The sequence below is a fragment of the Natator depressus genome, chromosome 3 (assembly GCF_965152275.1).
Source record: "Natator depressus isolate rNatDep1 chromosome 3, rNatDep2.hap1, whole genome shotgun sequence".
Classification (NCBI taxonomy): domain Eukaryota; kingdom Metazoa; phylum Chordata; order Testudines; family Cheloniidae; genus Natator; species Natator depressus.
Genome location: NC_134236.1, coordinates 164770231 through 164791972, shown reverse-complemented (window position 1 = coordinate 164791972; position 21742 = coordinate 164770231). Strand labels below are relative to the sequence as shown.

The 21742-nt window shown below is 36.2% G+C and overlaps 1 protein-coding gene across 7 annotated transcripts in view; it reads right to left on the bottom strand.

The window, feature by feature from the left end:
* Positions 1-21742, bottom strand: part of ESRRG (estrogen related receptor gamma) — a 476445-nt gene that overhangs the window by 182460 nt on the left and 272243 nt on the right. For 2 of the 7 annotated variants that reach the window (XM_074949253.1, XM_074949254.1), the window contains one exon: positions 19243-19452. The exons of 4 other annotated variants lie outside the window; for them this stretch is intronic. Coding sequence is in view for 1 of the 3 variants with exons in the window: in XM_074949250.1 (XP_074805351.1) it covers positions 16423-16478 (56 nt within the window). In the remaining 2 variants the exon portion in view is untranslated. Of the gene's footprint in view, positions 1-16422; positions 16664-19242; positions 19453-21742 lie in introns of those variants that run through there. One more of the 7 variants, XM_074949250.1, reaches the window with a different exon arrangement.

Here is a 21742-nt window from a genome sequence, read left to right as displayed (position 1 = left end):
ACTTTTATACGCTTATGTGTACAGATTCGAGCCTCTGAACTTTTTAAGGTTTGGCCACCATTACGCTAAGGAAGAAAGGTGGAAGAATTCAGGGATCGTATGGGCATGCTGCCAGAGTTATCAAACAGAGTTGGGTGCCAGTGACTTTTAGAAATGATAAAAATGATGAACTGAGGACTATACTCTTCAGAAAAGCATTTGAAGTTATAGCTACCGATCTGCAACATAACAGAAAGATGGTAAAAATAGTGCACTTCAGAATCAATTTAAAAGTGGTATCACACAGGCCCTGACTTCATTAACTATTATTATGTAACCAACTTTCAATAACATTTATGTACACTACTTTGAACACTCAGGAACATCCTGTTTAGAGACAATCAAACTGTGCTACTGCCAGCTGATGTCAAAGGAATTGACCATTTTTTAATACCATAATTCTGGAACTAACCTGTAGGGGTTTTGTTTTTGTTTTTGTTAACCTGTATTATAGTGGTTTGTTTGCCTTGCTAGAGATTGTTAGATCTGCTAGAAGTTGTGCTAGCCCACCGTTGAAGAAAAAACAAACAAACAAACAAAAAAACCCTTCCTATTTTCATGAAGTCATAACTAGGCTAGAAATGTTCCCTCTGGGATGAAAACTGTCATACAAGGTCGCCACCAAAAGCTAATTTTTTCATCTCAGTGCAGAAAAAAAGGAAGAGTGAAAACAATAGTTCAGGATTGCAGGACTGCAAGAACATCTAGACCTTTTCTGGTTATGGACACTGCTGACGCATGTATTATTCAAAAATAATTAATTCTTAAAAGGTGGAGTTAAGAAACCTGCTGGTACATAATCTAATTTTGTTGTTTTAGGCCCTCTAAGTGAAGAGCTTTTAAACTGACAAGGCTGTAAACTCTTGGCCCTCTTCTGCTCTCACATATACCTGTGCAGTTCCCATTGACACCAAAATTAATCTCAGTGAATGAGAGCCCAATTTTGAACCACTACTTATGGCTGGGCATATTGCTTACTGTCCTGAGGAGTCACACTGACTTCAGAATAGTAAGCATTATGCCCTAGTAGTGTTTGCTGGACTGGGCCCTCAGCAGTATCTTCTTCTTCAATGAAGCATATGTGTATTAGGAACTTGCCTTCAATAGGAGCTCTGCATGTGCCTCTGAGGGGAGAATTTGACTCTTTGAAAAGCAGCTACTGTGTGTGCAAATTATAGTGAAAATTATTACATATCTAAATACACATATACCCAGTAAAATACAGCATCTTAAAGAAGTGATTACGGGAGACAAGATTTTTTTTTTTTAAAAAGTATAAATACATATTTAATTCTGTCCCATCAAGAAAATAACTCATATTTTTTAAGACTTCTCAATCCTATTCCCATGAAAGTGGTGTAGGAAAGAAGGCCTACACTTCTAAATACATTGTACTCAACCTAGAGACTATGGGCCAAGTTGTCAAAAGTGCTCAGGGTCAGATTTTTATAATACCCCCGCAGCAAGCAGTCTGAATTGTTTCTCCACAGAGGGGTGAGTTGTTGGGAGCTGAATGCTTTTGAAAAATCCAGCCACTTCATTCAAGTGTCTAAGTGAGAAGGGAGGATTTCTTAAAAATCTAGCTACATATTCTGGTGTCTAAATGGGAGCTGTTAGGTGCTGAGCTATAGCCCGAGGGTGATGAACACATAAGAAACTCAGAGAAAGAGTGAAAAATTATACACAATATTTATAAAAGCACAACTTCAACTTAAATATGGGTTTGCCTAAAAGACCAAAATTGCTCAGGTCAGATAAAATACTAATTAACAGAGAGATGAGAAACAATCATAAATAATAAGGGACAAATTCTCCCCTGCTTCCCCCCCTCCCTGAGATGCAACCCCTTTCTCTTTAATGGAGCTGCATGGGTATAAGTGAGGGAAGAATTTGGTGCTGCATATAGTGAATATAATCAATATATTTTGCAGTAGATCTGTGATGGTGTCTCAACAATTTTTAAAACAATATATTGTATGCAACAAATGAACACATAGAAATTAAGCCTCAAATTACACATGTATACTCTTAAAATTATGGCACAGACTGCCTTCCCCTGCATCAATAGCCAGAACTAAAGAGGACATTCTCATCCTTAACATCAAGTATTTCTTATTTCCTCATTCCCCACCAACAGAAATTAAAGCCATAACTTTGAATTCCAACACAGGACTTAACCCGTTTATGCAATTCAAAAAAAGAAAGGAAAAATAAAAGTTTCTTTAAATAAAATCAGAATTACACACTAAGTCTTGTACTTACTTCTCTGCAGCTGATCCAGAGCCATTTACATAGCCTTTTGAACACTGTTTAGTAAACAGGGCGTGTATGGTGCTAGAGTGCTTCTATCTTGCTTTCCTTGTAAAAGCAAGGCAGGGGTTCTGTTTTTAGTGCACACTTTGGTTCAGTGTTAATCCTGTTTTATGTTGTTCACACCTGCTGCTGACTAGCAGCCTGCTGATGGATTGTGGTTTGTGCTGCTCTCAGTGAATCCTCACTAACCCAGCTCTACAACAAAAAGCTGCTCTGCTAAACTGGAAACAAAGACCTGATTGCTCCTGAACACTTGAAAAAGGAAGAGCTGTAAAATATGCCTCATCTTCAATTACTTTTCCACTGTCAACTGTTTAGAAATAAACATGGGATTTTAAGTGTACATGTTTATCTTTAGTCCTACAACAAAAAGCTAAAACAAATCCGCATGCCCAGCCTCTCTAGAAGTTATTCTGCTGATAAAAATATTAGTTGTAAATGCCGAGAACATAACATTTTAAACATTCTCAGTGCAACTCACCTATTCCTTTCTGTACAGAAATAAACAGATCTGTCTGAGCAGAAATGTCTACTATTATTAATTAGCCTCTTACAGTTGGTATGGCTACTTCCACCTTTTCATGTGCTCTGTATTTGTATATATATCTATATCTATATCTTCTTACTATATGTTCCATTCTGTGCATCCGATGAAGTGGGCTGTAGCTCACGAAAGCTTATGCTCAAATAAATTTGTTAGTCTCTAAGGTGCCACAAGTCCTCCTTTTCTTTTTACTATTATTAAAACATTCTCCGTAAACCTTTATATAAATGGAATTTTGCTGCTTCTGAGGAACTTTCTACAGTGCGTTTACAGAAAATACAAAGGGCCTGATTCTGAGCTCAATTATACTGGTGTAAATAAAGAACAACTCAATTCAAATCAAATATTTTATCACAGTGTAAAACCATCTTAAGTAAGATCAGAATCAGGCTAAAAGTGTCTATAATGCAAGTGGCCAGCGCACTTAGTTTTACACTGAGAAATTCGACAGGATTCTCTCTTCTGAATCCTGGAAGTTTCTGAGCACCTCGTGTGACGTACCAAAGGCGCTCAACTTCCATGCAGAGGGCACTCAGCATGCCTACTTGGAAATAAAGACATAAGACCAACATCTTCATAATTAGATGTGTAAAACTGGGCACATAAATCCATGGTCAAGTATCTATTAAAATTGGCCTGATTTTCAGAGATGCTGAGACACCCTGGATTTCAACAAAATCCATGGCAGTTGCAAGTATTCAGCATCTTTCAAAATCGGCCAGTTTTATTGTGGTACCAGCACGTGTATTTAAGTGCCCAACTTTAGGCACTTGTATTTAAAAAAGTTTGCCATAACACCCAATCCCCTCTCACTTGAATTAATGGCAAAAATGTCGATGACTTTAACGGTGCAGAACTGGACCAATACCTTCCTCTTTAATTTTATTATTACAGATAGATCATATTCTGGAGACAACAGAAGGGTTCACCGTTAATGAAAGGGGCTAAAACTACGTTGTACTACTACTAGTGAGAGGGGTCAAGCTTCAGCCCCCCCTCCTCCCACCATAATAGATATCCAGTGCTTCTTAGCCACTTATTCTCCCAACTAGTCCTTCTCAAGTTTATTGCACTTAGCATCACTGGGAACCAGGCCTTGGATGTTTGCTTTTTCCTGTTGTGCCACCTTGTGTGTAACCTTTCTTCTATGGAGGAGAGAAGGCCAAGCTGCTCCTTGTCTAAGAGCCATGTTCCTACATCTCCTAAAACACCCATATAAATCTCTTTCATAAAGAAAGGAATGTAGGTTTTACCCCAATCCAGGCAGTTCTCTAGCCACTAAAATGTATTTTACATCTCATGAAGGAAAATTCACTTGAAGATTATGACATTCTTTAGCAGCTTTTACATGGTATAAGGAGTCTTCACGATATTCTAGCTATATTATATGTCAGGATAATATGCATTAAACAGTTGTGTATTATATTCTGTAACTCGTTTCTCTGGTTTGTAATGGAAGGTTAGGAATTCATTAGCAAAAAATCAAAACAAAACAAAAAAAGCGCTAAACAAGCTTAATTCTTTAACTGCTCTTGTAATTCGGATGCCAAAACTAAGGACGGGGGATCATTCTTACTTAGCCTTGACATTTCAGAGTCAGAGTTGTTCTGCCTCCTTTTTAGACTATCGAGGGCTGAGGAGCCTGGCATAATGCCACCACTGCTTTTAAGAAGATACAGAAAATGTGGTAGTGATCTTAGTATTTCCTGGCCACACTCACTTGCCTCCCTTCGGCAACTCTTTACTGGCACAAATGTCACATACTGGAGACGAATTCTTGAGCTTCGGCTTGGCTTCTCCGCAGATTTCATTTCTCTACAATGCCAACAAGTCATTAGTTTTTTGAGGTTCTCCCTCCCCAGTAATAGGGCCTGATCAAGCCCATTGAAGACAATGGGAATCTTTCCAATGACTTCATTTAACATTTGATCAGGCCCAAACTGCTGAAAAATAAAGGGGAAGATTTTTAAACGGACAAACGGGAGGTTAGAACATAGCTTCCCTTTTGTGCCTTTGAAGATCACTCTCAAAATATCAAACATGATCCAAAGCCCTAGTTATTTTGGTCAAATATTTGTATCTGCATTCTGCAATATTCTTGCTTAGCAATAACCCAGGGCTGCAATTACAGTGCACTTAAAATCCCCGTCATCTGTAAATTTGGGCCCTCAACTCCGAAGAAATTTAATATCTACTAAAAAGATATAAAAAAGGCCTCCAATAATACAGTACTTCAGAACCTGGCTTTTAATATGGCAAGATGCTTTTTGCAAGAGTGTAAAGTTGCTTTGACTGATAGAATATTCCACTTCAACAGCAGCAGCAGCAATTTACCGATTGTATGGTATTAGCGGTTAACCCTGTGTATTTTTGATTCAAAGCTACGCTACGAGTGTGTGCGGGTGGGGGCGGAGGGAGAGTAACCCTGCTAACCCACTACCTGCTGCCTTCGAGCATTGCTTCCAAGTATGCCCTCTTCAGGAAAAGTTAAGACTACTTTATTTTGATTATAGTGCTTTCCCCAGGCAGGATTTTTTATTTCAGTTCGAATCTTTAAACCCATTACATTTTCAGTGATGCATTTTTATATTTACAGTTGACATCTTCATAGAAGAATGAAACCTTTGAGCTACAGCTCTAAAGCATGAAGGTTGCCTGCAGTAAGTACTTAAATTATTTTACACCCAAATGGAGCCAGTTGTTTTTAGCTAAAATTTAATAAACCTTAAACCAATGACCTTTCTTTTACTGAAAGCTTAGACTTGTGAAAACGAACTTTCCAAAGAAACACATTTTGGCAAGCTAATACCAAACAAAGGGCTATTTAAAGCTGAATGCTTTGTCAATTTATCAGCTTGTGAACATTCCATTCCTAAATTCCCCACTGCTGCTAAATGTATAGAACAGTGGTGCTTTGGTTAATCGAATACTATTGATTTGAGTGTGTCACAGTGATCTCATTGAGAGTAATCAATAATCATCCCAAATCAATCAATCTACTCGTGAACTATCATTTATCAAATCTGAATACACCAAAATTATTTGCAGGCATGAAAAAGAGAAAGGAAGCTAGAAATAACAGTAATAGAACTAAAACAAAAATAGAAAACCCAGTGAGGATAATAAGGTAAGATAAACTATCTGTTTGATCTTGTATTTAGCTGTGACACTGTAAGTACTTTTCCCAGGCTCAGGAAGAGCTCTGTGTAGCTTGAAACTTGTCTCTCTTACCAACAGAAGTTTGTCCAATAAAAGATGTTAGTCTGCCTGTCTTGTCTCTCTAATAATGTAAGCAACCATGTTCCCTCCATGCAGTGTCTGTAAATTGACGATGACTCACATTTTTCCTTGCAAATATGCCAGATTTACCCAGAGTAAATTTTCAGATACATTTTCTCTCTCGGATGTGAAAATACACACCAAGGCAGAGCATCAGTCGGTCACAGTAGTAAATGCTCAGGCATCATTTTATAAAAATAGTATTATGAACTGAATTTCAAATGTGTCTCACTGGTAGCTTCAAAAAGAACAAGACATATATGTTGGAATACAAAGCAACTTCACCTTTAAGTTTAGCAATGGCATCTAAAAGGACGGGAAAGGATAAAAATACCGAATTTCTCTACAGAATGCATGAAATAGCTGTACCCACTTATCAAAAGAGCTGTTATTGTTGCTGAAGGCTCCTTTCTCAACATATTCACCTGTAATTTAGTCAAGGTAATAAATCCTTCCATTCATTATAGCCCCTCAGATGGACCCTCCTATTTAATTCAAATGGAAAAAGGCACAAAGTGTCTAAAACATTTACTTTTGCTAATGTAGAAGTGTTGGCATTTTACTTCATTCCCGATAAGCCGGTGCCAGTGGAAGTGATTATTCTTTTCTTATTCAAAGCATATCAGCAGTTTGAAAGCACTCTCAATCTTATCAGGAGTATGAACAGCACAGTTACTGAAAACAGTTTGTACTGCTCCTCTCTCTTTCTGCCAGGCTATCAGATAAACCCAGCTAACTAACTGTATTTACACACAATCAAACATAAGCTGTGTCTTTGATGCACTGTAGCCTCCTGATTCTAGCATGCCATAGGTTTTCTGCTTGACATTAGTGTAACAAAAATACCAGCAGTGAGTCTCCCTGACTGACAACAATTTTAAAGAAAAGTATAAAAGCATACAGCTAAAATACAACATAAAAAGGATTGGGGGGAAACAGGAGAAGTTGAAAATGAACGTTTTTGAAGTAATAAACCAGTACAGAGCACCTCCCGCTAAACACCACACGGACATTTAAGTCCAGCAGCTATTTGGGAAACAGCATACAAGTGCTGAGACAAAAATCTATTTGAAAATTTTTTTGGCTTACTAATTATTTACTTGCATTTTATCCTTTTATTTATTTATTCTCTCTTTCTTTCTAGTAGCTACCTATAATTGTAGAAAAAACTGCAATGATTTGTGAAGAGGCACTTAAGCACCTTTACCATCTCAGGCTGCAGACGGAAGATTGAAACCAAGACTGACACTCGTGATGATCCAACCTTAGTTTTCCTGTTGAATTTGTTAAAATACTCATAAAATGCAAACTGAAGATTTTTTAAAAAGTATCTCACAGAATATTGATATTTTTACTGGTAAATACACAGTAGATCTTTTATTATAATTTCTGTTTCATAAAGGGAAATCCTGGTAAGATTTTGTTTGATTGTAAGGCATAGGACCCACATTTTTACAGCGCAAAATTCTCCTCTCACGTACAGTACATCAGTGTAAACTAGAGTACGTCCACTGAGTTCAGTGGAGAATTTGGCCCAAGTTACTTTTAAAATGATAGGTACCATGTAGCAATTTAAAAATGAAATGTAAAGGTGGATTTATGTAAGGCATATAAGTATATAGACAGAGTTCATGGAATTTTAGAAGACATTCTAAGTTTGTTTGAACAGCTGATTAATTACAAAATCCTCCCCTATGAAAGAATCTGCTGCTTAAGCTTTGTCTATGAATGCACCCTCTTCCCACACCCACCCACTGACTTTTGCTGAATACCTCTGATAGAACAGAAACGGGCAGGCCCGTGCACCACCTGAGCCCATCTCGTGCTTCTGTCTGGACTCCTGGAACTGAATGAGCCATCCCCTAGATTTGTAGGAGAACAATGAGATGAATTAAGCCAAGTGTGCAATGCTGTGTAATTCAACCAATTGTTGCTTCTCCATCTGTGATACCATGGCCCCATGATTGATGGGACAGGTGTCATTCATACTAATGTAAACCACTGACAGTGGCAGCTCAGCTCTTTTAATATGACCCAGCACCAACTGTACACAATCAACTCCTGATAGAAGAATGATGTGGTGCCCATAAGCCTTTATTCAGTTATCAGGAATTCTGGGTTTACCCCTTTATTGCTCATGGGAACAGTTGGTTAAAGACATGGCATTTCATGCCACTTCAAAACATCTGATCTGTCCCAATAGGTTAACGGCTGCTATGAGAACATTGCCAGCAAATTCTTTCACTGCTGCAAAAATGAATATAATTTAGTAGTGGAAATCTTAGATTCATGGCCCATTAAACAACTATAGTTAAAAAAATCTTTTGCTATATAATTTTTTTTTGAGAATTTCACTAAAAATTGTTTTGACAGCGATTCCCATTTGCTTGCTTTCAGAATTGTAACCAAAATGCCTTATTTTTAAAATGGCATTTACTTTGTACTTAGCATGTACTTTTACTGGCCACACTTTATTGCAGTAAAGTGATCGAATTGTTTCACTAATCAACGACCACCAGCTTTCCAAAATTAATTCCTCTGACAATTATTTTAGCCATGACACTTGTCAGCCAACTGTACCAGGAACTATTTAAGGAAGAAAACAGCAGCTTTAACATAGAGGACAAGAACACTTATCCTCTCCAAAAAGACTGAATCCTACAGCCAAGTTGAGGAAGAAATTACAAAACAGTGAACTGGGGGGAGAGGGAGGAGGGGATTAAATGAAAGCAAATAACTATAAAATATAATGGTTCAGTCCTTTCTGTTGCATTTTCAATATGTGGAGAATTATGACCAAAAAACCTCAGCTGACTAAACTGGGTGGCTCTGCTAGGTTAAGAAGTGTATGATTTCACTATTACTTTAACTATTGTTTTTCATTCGGTTTTCCAGTTTTACATCTGCTTAAAAAGTTTCAGATGTGAGATATAAAAGTAGTTGTTTTCTCCAAGAACATTTATGTAAACAAAACCAAAAAATGGGGGGAGGGGGAGAATCTGATGGATAAGGATGGATTTAATAAAACAAGCCACCTCCTCCGCCCCTCCCCACCCAACCCTTCATTGGGAAAGAATGTAACTAGTGCTCAGGGGCAAGTCAGCAGCTTCATTTCATATGGACTTTTTCATTACATTTGTCAGTATGGGTACATCTGCAAGATTTTAATGGGATGAAGTATGATTTTAGATTGTCCAATTTCTGGCTGCTTTTTGGACGATGTTCGAAATAAGCATCAGCAAATCATCAACATCTTCTCATTCTAACTAGCTACATCCATCAATCTCTGATCACACCTATTAGAATCTCTTTGTAGCCCACAGTACATCTTGCGACAGCTTGACCAGTTGTTTAAGGAAAGGGTGTGTGATGGAGCAAAGCTAAATCGACACATCTGTGATACTTCTGACACCCCCCAGCATGGCTAATATTAATTTGTTTTCTTTGGCTAGGTACGTGCTGCCAAAACACATTATATATGGTATGCAGTTCCAATCAAAATGATGAAAAGGAGATGTGCAATTTTGTTTCACTCAAAGTAACATGAAAAGACAGAGGAATAAGAGATGCAAGGGATTATTACAAAGCATAGTCTAGAGACTAAAAGTATTCTGTTTTAAAGTTTGGCTTCAGAATACAACCCTTTATCCAACTACGTCTATCCCACCTACAAAAAAAAACCTCTGCTGAGATTTTTTTTTTTTTTTTAAAGATTTTTACTTGAAAAAATGAATAGTTTCAGTAAAATACATGACCACATGCCTAAGTAAATGTGCACAGTTCTACGCAAAGATATTATAAGCTGATTCATTAGATTGGGGGAAAGTAATCTCTGTTTAATAATCCTGGGCCATACTAAATTACTGCAGTATATTGATGAACTACTCCACAATTGCATGTATAATGTCCTGTGTTACAGGGTGTGTCATGGAGAAGATACGACGTACATTTTTAATAGTTAAATTTTTTTGTTTTCATATTTGTTTGATACAAATCAGATAGGGTGCATACAAATTATTTTTCAAGGAAATTCTACATAAATGTTGCCCAAATCTAAAATCCTATCTGTCTCAAGATCAGAAATCAAGCAGAAAAATTGTACATTTGTCACATACTGAGTAAAACAGCACCCACCCCCACCCAATTCTAAAAGTTTCATTAGTAAATGATCTGTACAGGACACCAGCAGCAGAGTTTTACATACCAAAGATGTAGGAAAAAACTGAAACAAAAAGTTCAATTGTACTTCCATCTGAAAGGAAATGCTCAAAAAATGCTGCACCAGATGAAATAAAGTTCAGCTTCATAATACAGAAAGATAATTAAAAGAACTTATTGGGAAAGGTAAGACTCCCAGTAACACTAACCTACTCAATAGAGCAATGGGGAGGAAAGATACACTTGATTGTTACAAAGGAAGCAAAAACAGAATAATGTAATGATATTCCATGCATTACATAAACAAATAAGGCTAAGAGGTTTAAATCTTTCAGAACGTTACAAAAATATGAGTCGTTTTAAGGAGCACACATCATCAAAAGGCAGTGGTTTATATCTATTGCATCTGAATTATTCTGCAGAGTACTACAGAAATGGAAAAATACTATCCCTGTAAGAAATAAAGGGAGAGCACACATGATCCCGCAAAAGCACAATTCAGTTTGAAAACAATGTTTTGCATTAATGTATCATTATACTTTTACCTTTTGCCAAGAGCAATTTAAAACATTTACCAAAGGATGATTTTTTTTATATTTTTTTATTACTTTTTGGGGGGTGAGGTGGAGCTGAAGGAAATTAAAATTGAATCTATATTTTATATAGGTTTCTAAAGGCATCAGGCTTTACATTAAAAAGGATATGTACTTTTTTCTATAAGAAGAATTATATTTTAATAAAAACAATACCACATGTCAGAGGAAGTGTGCTTTTACAGTAATTTTTTTTTATAAAAATTACAGGAATGCCCCTAAATATTATTACTTATGTAAATTATTAGGAAGTTCAAATTATTTATATAAACGGGTGGCATATTCTATAGAAACAATATTAACGCAAAAATTAGAAATGTTGGAATCTACGAAGAATCTGACAAATAAAATCGGAAGCAAGAACTTCAATATTTACATTGTTATTTATTTAGCTAACTTCTAGGATAAGCAAAACCAATAGATCAGGCAAAAAATTCTTGGAAAGGTAACTGAATGCAGAAAAGTTGAGAGTGATCTTTGCATGTGTACTATATATACACATACTACATACAATGTATGACTGTAGCATGCACACATGTGTGACACAATCTGTTTTATGTAGACTAATAATTGATTTATACATATAAATAAATGTACATCTGCGTGTGATTATATCAGTGATGTCTAAAAGTAAAAGAAGATGTACGAAATGTAAAAGAACATGTAATAAGTGGAATGTCAAGCTGCAGAGACTGTTGGTGTCATCCCTGCACTATCAAACATACACATGAGTATGATTGGAGACAGAGAGGCTAAATATTTCACTGTCAGAGCATGTCGAGAAGTGCAATTCATTTTTCTCTCATGTGCTTTAGGACGATGACAATTTAATACAAGACTAGTGGATGTAAAAGAGATAAAAACTGAACAAACTGGCCCAGCATAATCACAGATTTCCTCTAGAGAGCTCGCTAGCATGAGGCTCATATGCACTTGTAACATATCAGCGTTTTATTGTTTCTTTCCTCCATGAATCTGCTATGAAGCAAGAATTCATAGCAATGCTTATCTCATGACAGAGACTACTTTCAACTTCAGTAGGGACATTGACCAAGAACTCTGTCCAAATGTATTATCTCTATCCTAAGCATTATAATGACTGATATAATATTAGCAAAACTTACTAATAATTGGGGCCATTTGTTTGAAGGGTCTATCAGATGTGTTAATAAGTTCATTCTTACTTATACTTGCAATGTGGTGAAAACAGCACTCCAAATGTCAAGGGTCACTGTCCTTTAGAAATATTCACTAAAATAACTTTATCATATTTAATCACACTGTTGAAAAATATTAGGATTTAACATCATATTTTCACTGTATAATCTGTGATATGTGCTGTACAATATTGGCTTATATAGCTTTAAGAAATGTGGGCATACTATAGCTGCTATATACTCTCCACAAAGTATGCTTTGAGTATTGTTAAATATAATCATAGACAAGTTACCTTCTGTATTTGATGAATAGCACCATGTATTTGAAATTAATTGCAAAAGTAGGGCTTGGTTAATGAGGCAGTCCTTATCTTTTCTCAGCAGTGCAAGCACAAGTATTTTTCTGCTGGCTCAATATTTTCCTTTAAATGCCCAAAGTGCTATTAGCTAAGTTGAAATCTGATTAAAACAACAAAACCAACCCCCGAACTGTCACAACGGTCCAGCGTGGCTCCAGGAAGCGAAGGCTAAGACTAGTCCTATTCCTTGTATTTTGCATGTGTTTTTGAAAATAATAATTAAATAAATAATTCCTATCGCTTCTCTCTATTGCTTCCATTCCCATTAGCATCTCTGAAAACACTTTGCCAAGAGTGGAAGTATTCCTTAGTGTAGAATTATAGGTACAGTGCCTTCTATACATCTAGGCTTTAGTGAAATAAATCTATAAAAGGTCTTAAAACATAGGGCTCTTCAAAAAGGACAGCATGCCATGAAAAAGAAAAAAAACAGTGGAGAAAATTATCAGCCATTCAAGAGAATTAATGGATATCCACAAGGGCTTTGCTAATAACATGGGTTAATTATCACTGCAACGCACCAGGATCAGTAAATAAAAGAGCACAACCATAAACACATTAAAATGAGCAACCATCACTAAAAGAGGGGCCAGCCCCACTAAATGGAAAGCTGTCAAAAAGCCATTTCAGAACAAGCCCTCTACACTTTCTGCAGGATTTGAAAACTTGCCAAAGAAGTCTATGAAACACAAAAAACAAAACTTAAAAGCAAAAACAAAAAAGGAAACATGGAAGAAGGCCCATTTGCTGTCCAAGGAGAGAACACAAAAGGAATCTATTCATTCAGACACACTTTTGGGCTTACTTCATACCAGAAAGCTTGGTTCTACATTGTGTACTTGGTATGGCAGCTGAGACCCTATAGTTTTTGGACTTGAATGCTAACTGTTTGCTTTATTTTTTAAAAAGGTTAAGATAACTAACGCCTTTAATATGTGAGGTTAAAAACCTCCACCTGGAGGGAAGTAACTATAGAGTGAAGTCGGTTGTTATTTCCCACCAATTGATGAAGAAATGTTCTATAGTCCACCCTTCCCCCACCTTCACAAATCGCAGGTATTTCCAGATCAAATTCTTTGGAAATAAGAGCTATTTCAAAATATTTTGATGGGGGAAGAATGCAACTAAGACAAACTCTCTCTCAGATATAGATAGAGATACACACACACACAAACATGTATTATATAAGTAAACACACGAACCATTCTCAGATTGAAACATGATACTTTTTATTAAAATAATATGAAATATGTACACTGGCTATTATCGTATTAAAGTTTTTTTTTTTTTTTTTTTTTTTTTTACTGTATGTGACTCCAGACTAGATCCACTTTCATTATCTAAATTACACCTCTCTTACTGCTCATAATTTGTGCATTTTATTTCTGACTGTAGAATCAAATAAAAATCCATGCAACGTTGTAACAGCCACATTTGTTTCTTTTTAATTAAATTCTTTTGCATATTTTTGAATGGGGGAAGTAGGGAAGGGGTCGAGGGGTTCAAATTCATGACAGATAGAGTGAACCACAAAGGGCAAATGTACACAGTGCACAGAAGCTATCTGGAGTCACAAATCTATTCAGTTTTCTATGTTTGGCACTCAGAGATCATGTTTAAATTTACTAAACTAGTTCCTCCCCCTCCTCCCCTTCTTTGCAGTGTTTCAATTGCCTTTCCTTCTTCCAACAGCTGTGACAACTGTTAAAACAGTCAGTAAAATTAAGTCCGCTCTATAATCCTGTAGTCAATGTTACATTTTAATCAGAGGTTGTAGGACATTTCATGTTATGAGCACAATGATTCATTTAGAATGATTAAACTGACACATATGTCAAAATGAGCAGATATATTTATTGCCTCTGTTAGGTTATTAACTATTATTATTAATTATTAGTATTATTATTACTGCTGAAAAGCAAAAACCAAGGTTGCAGATGGCTTTAAGTTATTGCATTCTTTAACATGCTCTGCCTTAAAATCAAAGCATACCTAGTGATGGTCAGACAGATGTCTGTGCACTCCCAAAATGTTTTGTCAATTTTTAGCATGGATCCTCCGCTACACAATAATTACTGTAGAAATTGTCCACTTGTAGAAATGTTTATTTCATCTGTATAGCTCTCTCTGTGGTTTCCTGTGCATGTGCACATGACAGCATACAGTCAAAATATAACTACTATGAATATTGATAGTTCTGGGGTTTATTAATTAAGACAGAGACAGATGTGTTTCTGAGCATTAGATATTTCTGTCTGTCCACTCAACCACACACCCATCATACCCTACATCCGGAAAGTAAATTGGATTGTTTTAAGAAGACTTTTAGTTGAGCCAAAGGGGAGTGGGGGGGGAAGAATTAGTTTAAATCTTGCACCAGAGCCAAAAAGACATGTGCCCTGATTTCATTTAAATGCATCTACTTTAAGAGGCTTATCTAAACTAATCATTCAAATTAGCTGTAAGAAGGTAAATTCAGGAAAGCTCCTTTAAAAAAGAACTTCTTCCTATCTTTAATTTTTTTTAAATTATTTTCTACAGAAAATTTAAAACATTAAGTGAAAGCTATGGCCACTGCATTCTTACACTATACAGCAGCTCACGGAGCACTGACCTATAAACCATATCTTTGTGGGCATCCTACCTTTATTTATTCTCATTTATTTACCTCTGCAGTTTTATAGGGGGTTCTTCCCTCTCTCACCTCGAACTGTTTTCCCATTGGCAAGTCTATTTACTGCTGTACTCTTTAGTTCCTATGTTATATCACCAACATACAGCCACTGTAAGTCACTTTCCATCTCTGGCTTAATTACAAATAGCAATGCAATATGCAGACACTAAGGACAGCTAGTGGGCATCTACCTATAATACATTGTCACCTCTCTATACAGCCTTCCTACACAGTATATCTAGGGCTATATTTACTATTAGCATTTTTTCTTCAGTATTACAACACTCATTGCTAGCGTAATATGAAGGCACAGCAAAATAACTAGCTCAACATAAAGAAAAATGAATCAATGACAGGTCCCATGATATACTAATATTTAATCCTCAGTATACATTGCAATCAAGTTTATAAGCTACTCATCAGCAATAGAATGCCAGATTTTGTTTGGGTTTTCTGCTTTTTATCTCAGAGAGTCCAAGTATGTATACCTGCATGTATACAAAACTAGGTAGTTAATAGGTACAGATGAAACAACTATATATTATATATAAAATACATTAAAAAGTAATTTATTGTCTTTTGGAGGGAAAAAAACAACAAAATAAAACAAAACAGACTAGCTGGAACAAATGTGCTTCATTCCACCAGTTCTCTATTAAAGTACAAAACATTAAAAACCAGTTTGGTTCTTTTCTTCCCCAGTATTTTCTTCTCCTTTATTAAAAGGCACATAATTCCCTTGTTACTAAATACACTGATTTGTCAGTGAAGTGCTGGTTGAATAGTATTTTAGACCTGAACTGCGGAAGGCTAGTTGTGAATATTCATCCTTAAAGAGGTATTAGCAGTTCTGTTATTTTCCCTCTAACTCTGCATAGACAGAAATGACAGGGAGACCAAAATATCTGTCCTACTGAAAATACATGAGAGGCACTAATACAAATCATTTTCATAATATATTATTTTTAAACCTTTTTTCTCTGGGAAAATGTGTCCTACTTCAAGACATATTTTAACAATTCACTAAGCATTTGTGCCAAGTGCCTATTATTAGTACCTGAATAAGAAGTGACTGTCACACAGCTGTTTTACTGACAGTCACAGGGCTTTGACTCAAAGGTAACATTGTAGTCGGAGAACAATTCTCCACTTACTGAATTAGCAGATCACCCTCAGCACAAAAAAGACAAGACAGACACAAACGACCATTCATGCACAAAGAAGCCACAGAGCACTACCTGAATCAATGTTTACATTTTTTCATTTAAAAAAAAGAACAAAAAAAGAAAGGAAGAAAGGTACCTACTCTTCTTCGTAGTGAAGGGAAAAAGATTCAGGAAGGCAAAGTTCTACCGAATCCATGTGCGCTCGGCAACCATTATTTGTGCACCCCAGCAATAAATCAAAGTTTCCTTGACAGAGCACAGTGCAATTAACACAAATGTTCTCCTGGTGACAAGCCTATAGGCACAGCCAGTTGGGACCAAAAGCTCTCACACTCTCCTAATCAAGGACTTAAAGCCCCGATTGGAGCTTATTAATATGAAGTAGGGCTTTACATATGCAGTCCCACTGGCCCAGACAGATACTGGATTGGTAGCACATTAGCCAATCAGATGTGAGGAGAACAGAGGCTGCACAGATTGAGAAGAGCCAGGCAGGTAGACAGGGGTGGAGAAACTGAAAGAGAATGAAAACTGAGAGTAGGGAGTTAATAAAAAGAAATTTAAATGCTACCAATATTTTCTAAGGGGCTACAAAGAAAAACTAATTAGCATAACTCTCTAGGCACTAGATGTTTTCTGTAACTTAAAACACTGTTAACCAGGTACCTTGAATGGAAGAAATACATGCAGATTCTCAGTTAATGTTGTGAAGAATTCATCATAAGGTAGAGAACTAAGTTTGTGCTGCCATTGTCTGTTTATTCCATTGTTGTTGTTGGGGGAGGAGGGGATTGCTGGGGTGGGGGGAGAGGGTTTAAGTGCTTTTGCTTTTTTTTCCATGCATAAATGATTTTTTTATCTTCTAATTTTTCTGGTACATACTGAACACCTAAACTCAAAATTAATTGTTCTAAAGATTCTGGGTACTTGAACTTTTAACTGTAAGTTTGCATTGTCAATTTTTTAAATATATATTTAGAACTGAAAATCTCATTCAGTACAGACTTGACAGAAAAACTACACTTTAAAAAAGAATCTGTTTTAACAGCACAGGTGCACACATTGAGAGCACACACGTGTACATATACCTATAGTAGATACATATTAATATGGGCATATTTAACACAGCTACAAATGCAAAACATTTAGATGTTGTTCATAAACAGAAGGAAAAGCTCCTGCACTGATCAATTTCTTCTGTAACTGTGCAGGGATTATAATGGACTAAACTCAGCCTGTTTCATTTTAATAAGATCAGATCAGACTGCATTCTGGTGGGTCCCCTGCAGGTTTTTTTTAAATTTATTTTTAAAGCAAATTTTACCAAACTGGAAGGAAAGTAAATATGTCAAACTCATTACTTGTATATATGCCATTGCCTACATAATCATCTTTGAACCCAATTGCTCCAAACCATTTGCTTTTATAAGTCATAGTCATCCACCTCATAAAGAAAACTCATTGAATAAACCAACGTTAAGCAAGTGATCATACACAAAATCAGACACCGTTTACACTGAAAACACAAATTTTAAAAGGAGCAGCTGGAAAATGGGGGTATGATAAATTTTCCTCAAAAGCTACTGTTTATTATTAACATTACAGCTAAAATATACGTATTTTTTTGGTTTCAGAGAAAGGTTTTTTTTCTACCAACCTGCAGAGGAAATAAATACCAGCTATTTATGACAAGGAGATAACTGCTACCTTCTTAAGAGTGGAGGACCCCCAATTTTTTATAATTCAGCTCTAGTGTGCACAAATCTTTTGTGACTGGAGTCCTACATGATGCAAATGACATAATCTTTAAGATCAAAACAAACGAGTGCACACCCTCAGAATGCGTTCACAAATGGGAACACAAATGTCCTCTTCAAATCTATTACACAGGTTTCGGGGGAAAGAAACCCCAGATATTAAGTCCAAAAAATATAAATGCAATAGACATGTTTGAAGCTCTTTGTGACAGAGAGTGATTTCCAGTGTAATGTATTTAACCAGATGTAAAGGATGGACCTGCTCCTTACATATGCGGCATAAAACACATGCAAGTTTAAGGATCAGACTTCACACAGCAAAACTATGGCTCTCACTACTGTATAAAAGCAGGTAGTAAAAGCTTAATTACCAGTAGCATTATGCTGTCTATATTGTTAAATGTGAACTCCGTAATTAAGATGTAAATTTGGTGGTGAGCAGTGAATTAAAACAGCTCTGAAACATAGAGTAAAGCCCAAGCATTCTGCAGACACACCATACAGACAAAAATAAAATTAGTTTTTAATCAAATGTTGAAACGAGGAATTTCATCATTTTACAGCATTAAAACTCCTTATTAAAAAAGCACTTTGATAAAAGAAATGCTGTGGATGTGGGAACCAAATCAGCACTTGAAAATTAAATATTTATTCTATGCTATAGGAATCTTGATTTCCATATAAATCCAAAGTCCAAATCCCACTAACTGGTTTATTCATGCACATCAACAACAACATATAAACCAATAAATGTCTTTAGTTTAAATGTATAACTTTAAATATACATATACACTCACTATAAAGAAGCTATTTTCTAACTATACTGGCATTTGGGTTTGAAATTCCTTCAGACCCTGTACCTGTGTGTGTTTTATTATTAAAAAATAATCCATGAAGGATCTATATATATGAGTAATTTGATACAAGTCATTTTTAAAGTATCATCATTTTTCCTGGAACATACATCATTTGAAATATGATTATTAAGCCATCTTAAACCTTATCAGACCAAAATTTACCTCATGTTTACTTTTGTTCATTATCTTTTAGACTGTATATTTATACTCAGCAGCTGAAAATCTGACAGTCTATTGCCTTCTCTTGTGGTCTGTCTTCCATCCTTTTCATGTCCATATAGTTTCCACTACCCCTTTGCTTTCCCTCCCTATCCAACCTTTCTCTCCCCCTATTAACCATCACTACCTTTCCACCAACCATCTTTCATCCAGGCAAGCAGCTGCCTTCACTGCCGTGCTGCTCCTTAGATGACCAGAAACACAGTGCTGTACTTTACGTGTTGATAAACAAAGCAGTTGGCTTCCTCCCCTGGGACTGAAAGTGCCACCTCCACCAGGCCAGGGTCTGGAATTCCAACTACATTCTTGAACTTCGGTTTTCCCAGTTACTGTTCAGCTAAAAAAAAAAAAAAAAAGGATACTACAGCAGATAACTGGGGCAAGTGTGTAGTTAAGTTTTCTCAGTAAACTTTCTTGCACCACATTTGAAATAAATAAAAAGCACTGGGGGGGGGGGGAATACAATCAAGGCAGACACTGGTTTACAGAATTTCAGCAGAGGATATGGATTAAGAACACAGACGCATCTACACACACGCGCGTCTGAACTAATTTATCAAAATCTACAGTGCAAAATCTTACCACAAGGAGTATACAAAACACAGCAGAAATGGAATCAAAGAGAAAGAAGGGGGAGGGGGAGAAACTGTCATGAGTGCCTGCACCAGTCAATGAGAATTACTGTGCAGTGTCTGCATCTCCACATCTCTCTGCGCGTATAATTATCCCTATGTACAGAACAGTACATCTTTAAGCATCTTCACACTTAAATGCAATCGACATTTCAAGGCATCCAAGCAGCCAGATTCCTTAACCACAGCTACCTCAAGGCAAACCGAAGAAGTAAAGATTCAGTGGCACTTTACAGAAGCAGCACAGCACGTCGTGCCAAGTGCATTATATGTACTTAAAAGAGCAATGAGGAAAAGACAGTTGGGAAGGGACAAAAACCATCAAAAACTCAAGCACCTGCTCTGAGATTATTTATTTTAAAACAAATACTCTTTCTGAACCTATGACAGTGAAGAAGGATGTTCCCCACCTCAGCAGGATCTAGATATGGGCTATCATATTTTCAATAAAGTTTGAATTAAATGTTGAAATATCACCGGTTGTTTGAAATGAACTATGAGAGGACCAAATTAGTGTTTATTTGCGATTCCCTCTCTGCCACTCTGCAAAGTAACTGGGCGAGCTAGTGTCAAATAAAAACAAATTTGTGTTATGCTACTGAATGCTCAGCATTAAAACCGCTCTGCTGCTGTCTTATTGCTCCTTAGACACATAATTGGTTTGGACACACGGATTTGATTTTGGAGTTTTGCCTTTTGTGCTCTTTATTAGAAGGTACGCACTGCATCTCTGGACACACTGTTAATGTTGAAAAAAATCCTTTGAGCTAAAAAAAGTTGCAAACTTTGTTCACGTTTGTATATAGTTGGGCAAAGGGTAGCAGGTAATTACTTTAGAACCATCTGCTACTTCAATCTGTATTTAGCATTAATCACTCCTTGCTTTGATCTTAGACAAAAAAAACCCAACACTATCTCAAAATGTGCTTTAGAACTTCACCATAGACCAGGAATTGTTCTCCTACACACAAAGCTGAGGGTTGGTTGGTTATTTTTTAAACTTTAGCAGATTAAATTTCGTCTCTAAGAAATCACAGTAATCACTTTGCCATATTACCAAAGTACATTCAAGTCACCTGATCTTAATAAAACACTCCATATTTTCTATTTCCTTTATTTTCAAGGAAATGGGCATTGATATTTAAATGACTGCCTTCACTGATACAGAATAGAACCCTTTCATACTGCTGTAAGTAAAAGTGCCCACCCATTGCCTGACATCCAAAAAAAGTCTATTCTCATTAGAGACAAATGGAGGATCCACTCCAATATTGATATTTTTCGATTACACCAAGCTCTTATCCTAGTGTAAGTTTCTTCAGAGAAGAAGTAGTGCGTTATTGTCTCAGGCAGCCAAGGATAAGATGACTGAGGGAATTCAGTTGCTCTGTTTAATTAATACAGGATTATTTCACTTTCATTTTGTGAAGCTAATAATATGACTGGTGGAATGTCAGTAAAAATTAAATCACAAACTAGTGCAGTACCAAAGGGAAAACTTACTTTAGTTATTGAGTATTCCCAGCAGAAATCTTGAAAATCTTATACATATTTACACTGATAAAATACCACATGTACTTCATGGGATACCGCAAGCTTTCAACAATCCTTATGGCATGTATTTACAGAGCAAGAGTTAACATTTTGAGATTACACGTTAATAAATGAGTTGCAGTTATATTGTTTCCTGAATGTTAAGCACCAAATGCTAAATGCAGAAACACATTCAAGGTCAATGTCCTATTTCAGACCTTTTCAGCAGCTGTGGTATTATGATAATCACACTTAAAATATTCCTATAGAAAGAGTAAATTAGCCCTTTTCACTAGAAAGATGATTATGATAAACAATAAATCTGAAAGAAGACAAATTCATATTTCTTTTTTCCAAAGCAATGAATTGCTGTTCCTTATTGTGATAGTGGCATTTCCATGCAGGAATAAAAAAGAAGGGTCCACATTATTCTGCTTTTGAATGACCTTTTATTTTTCAAAG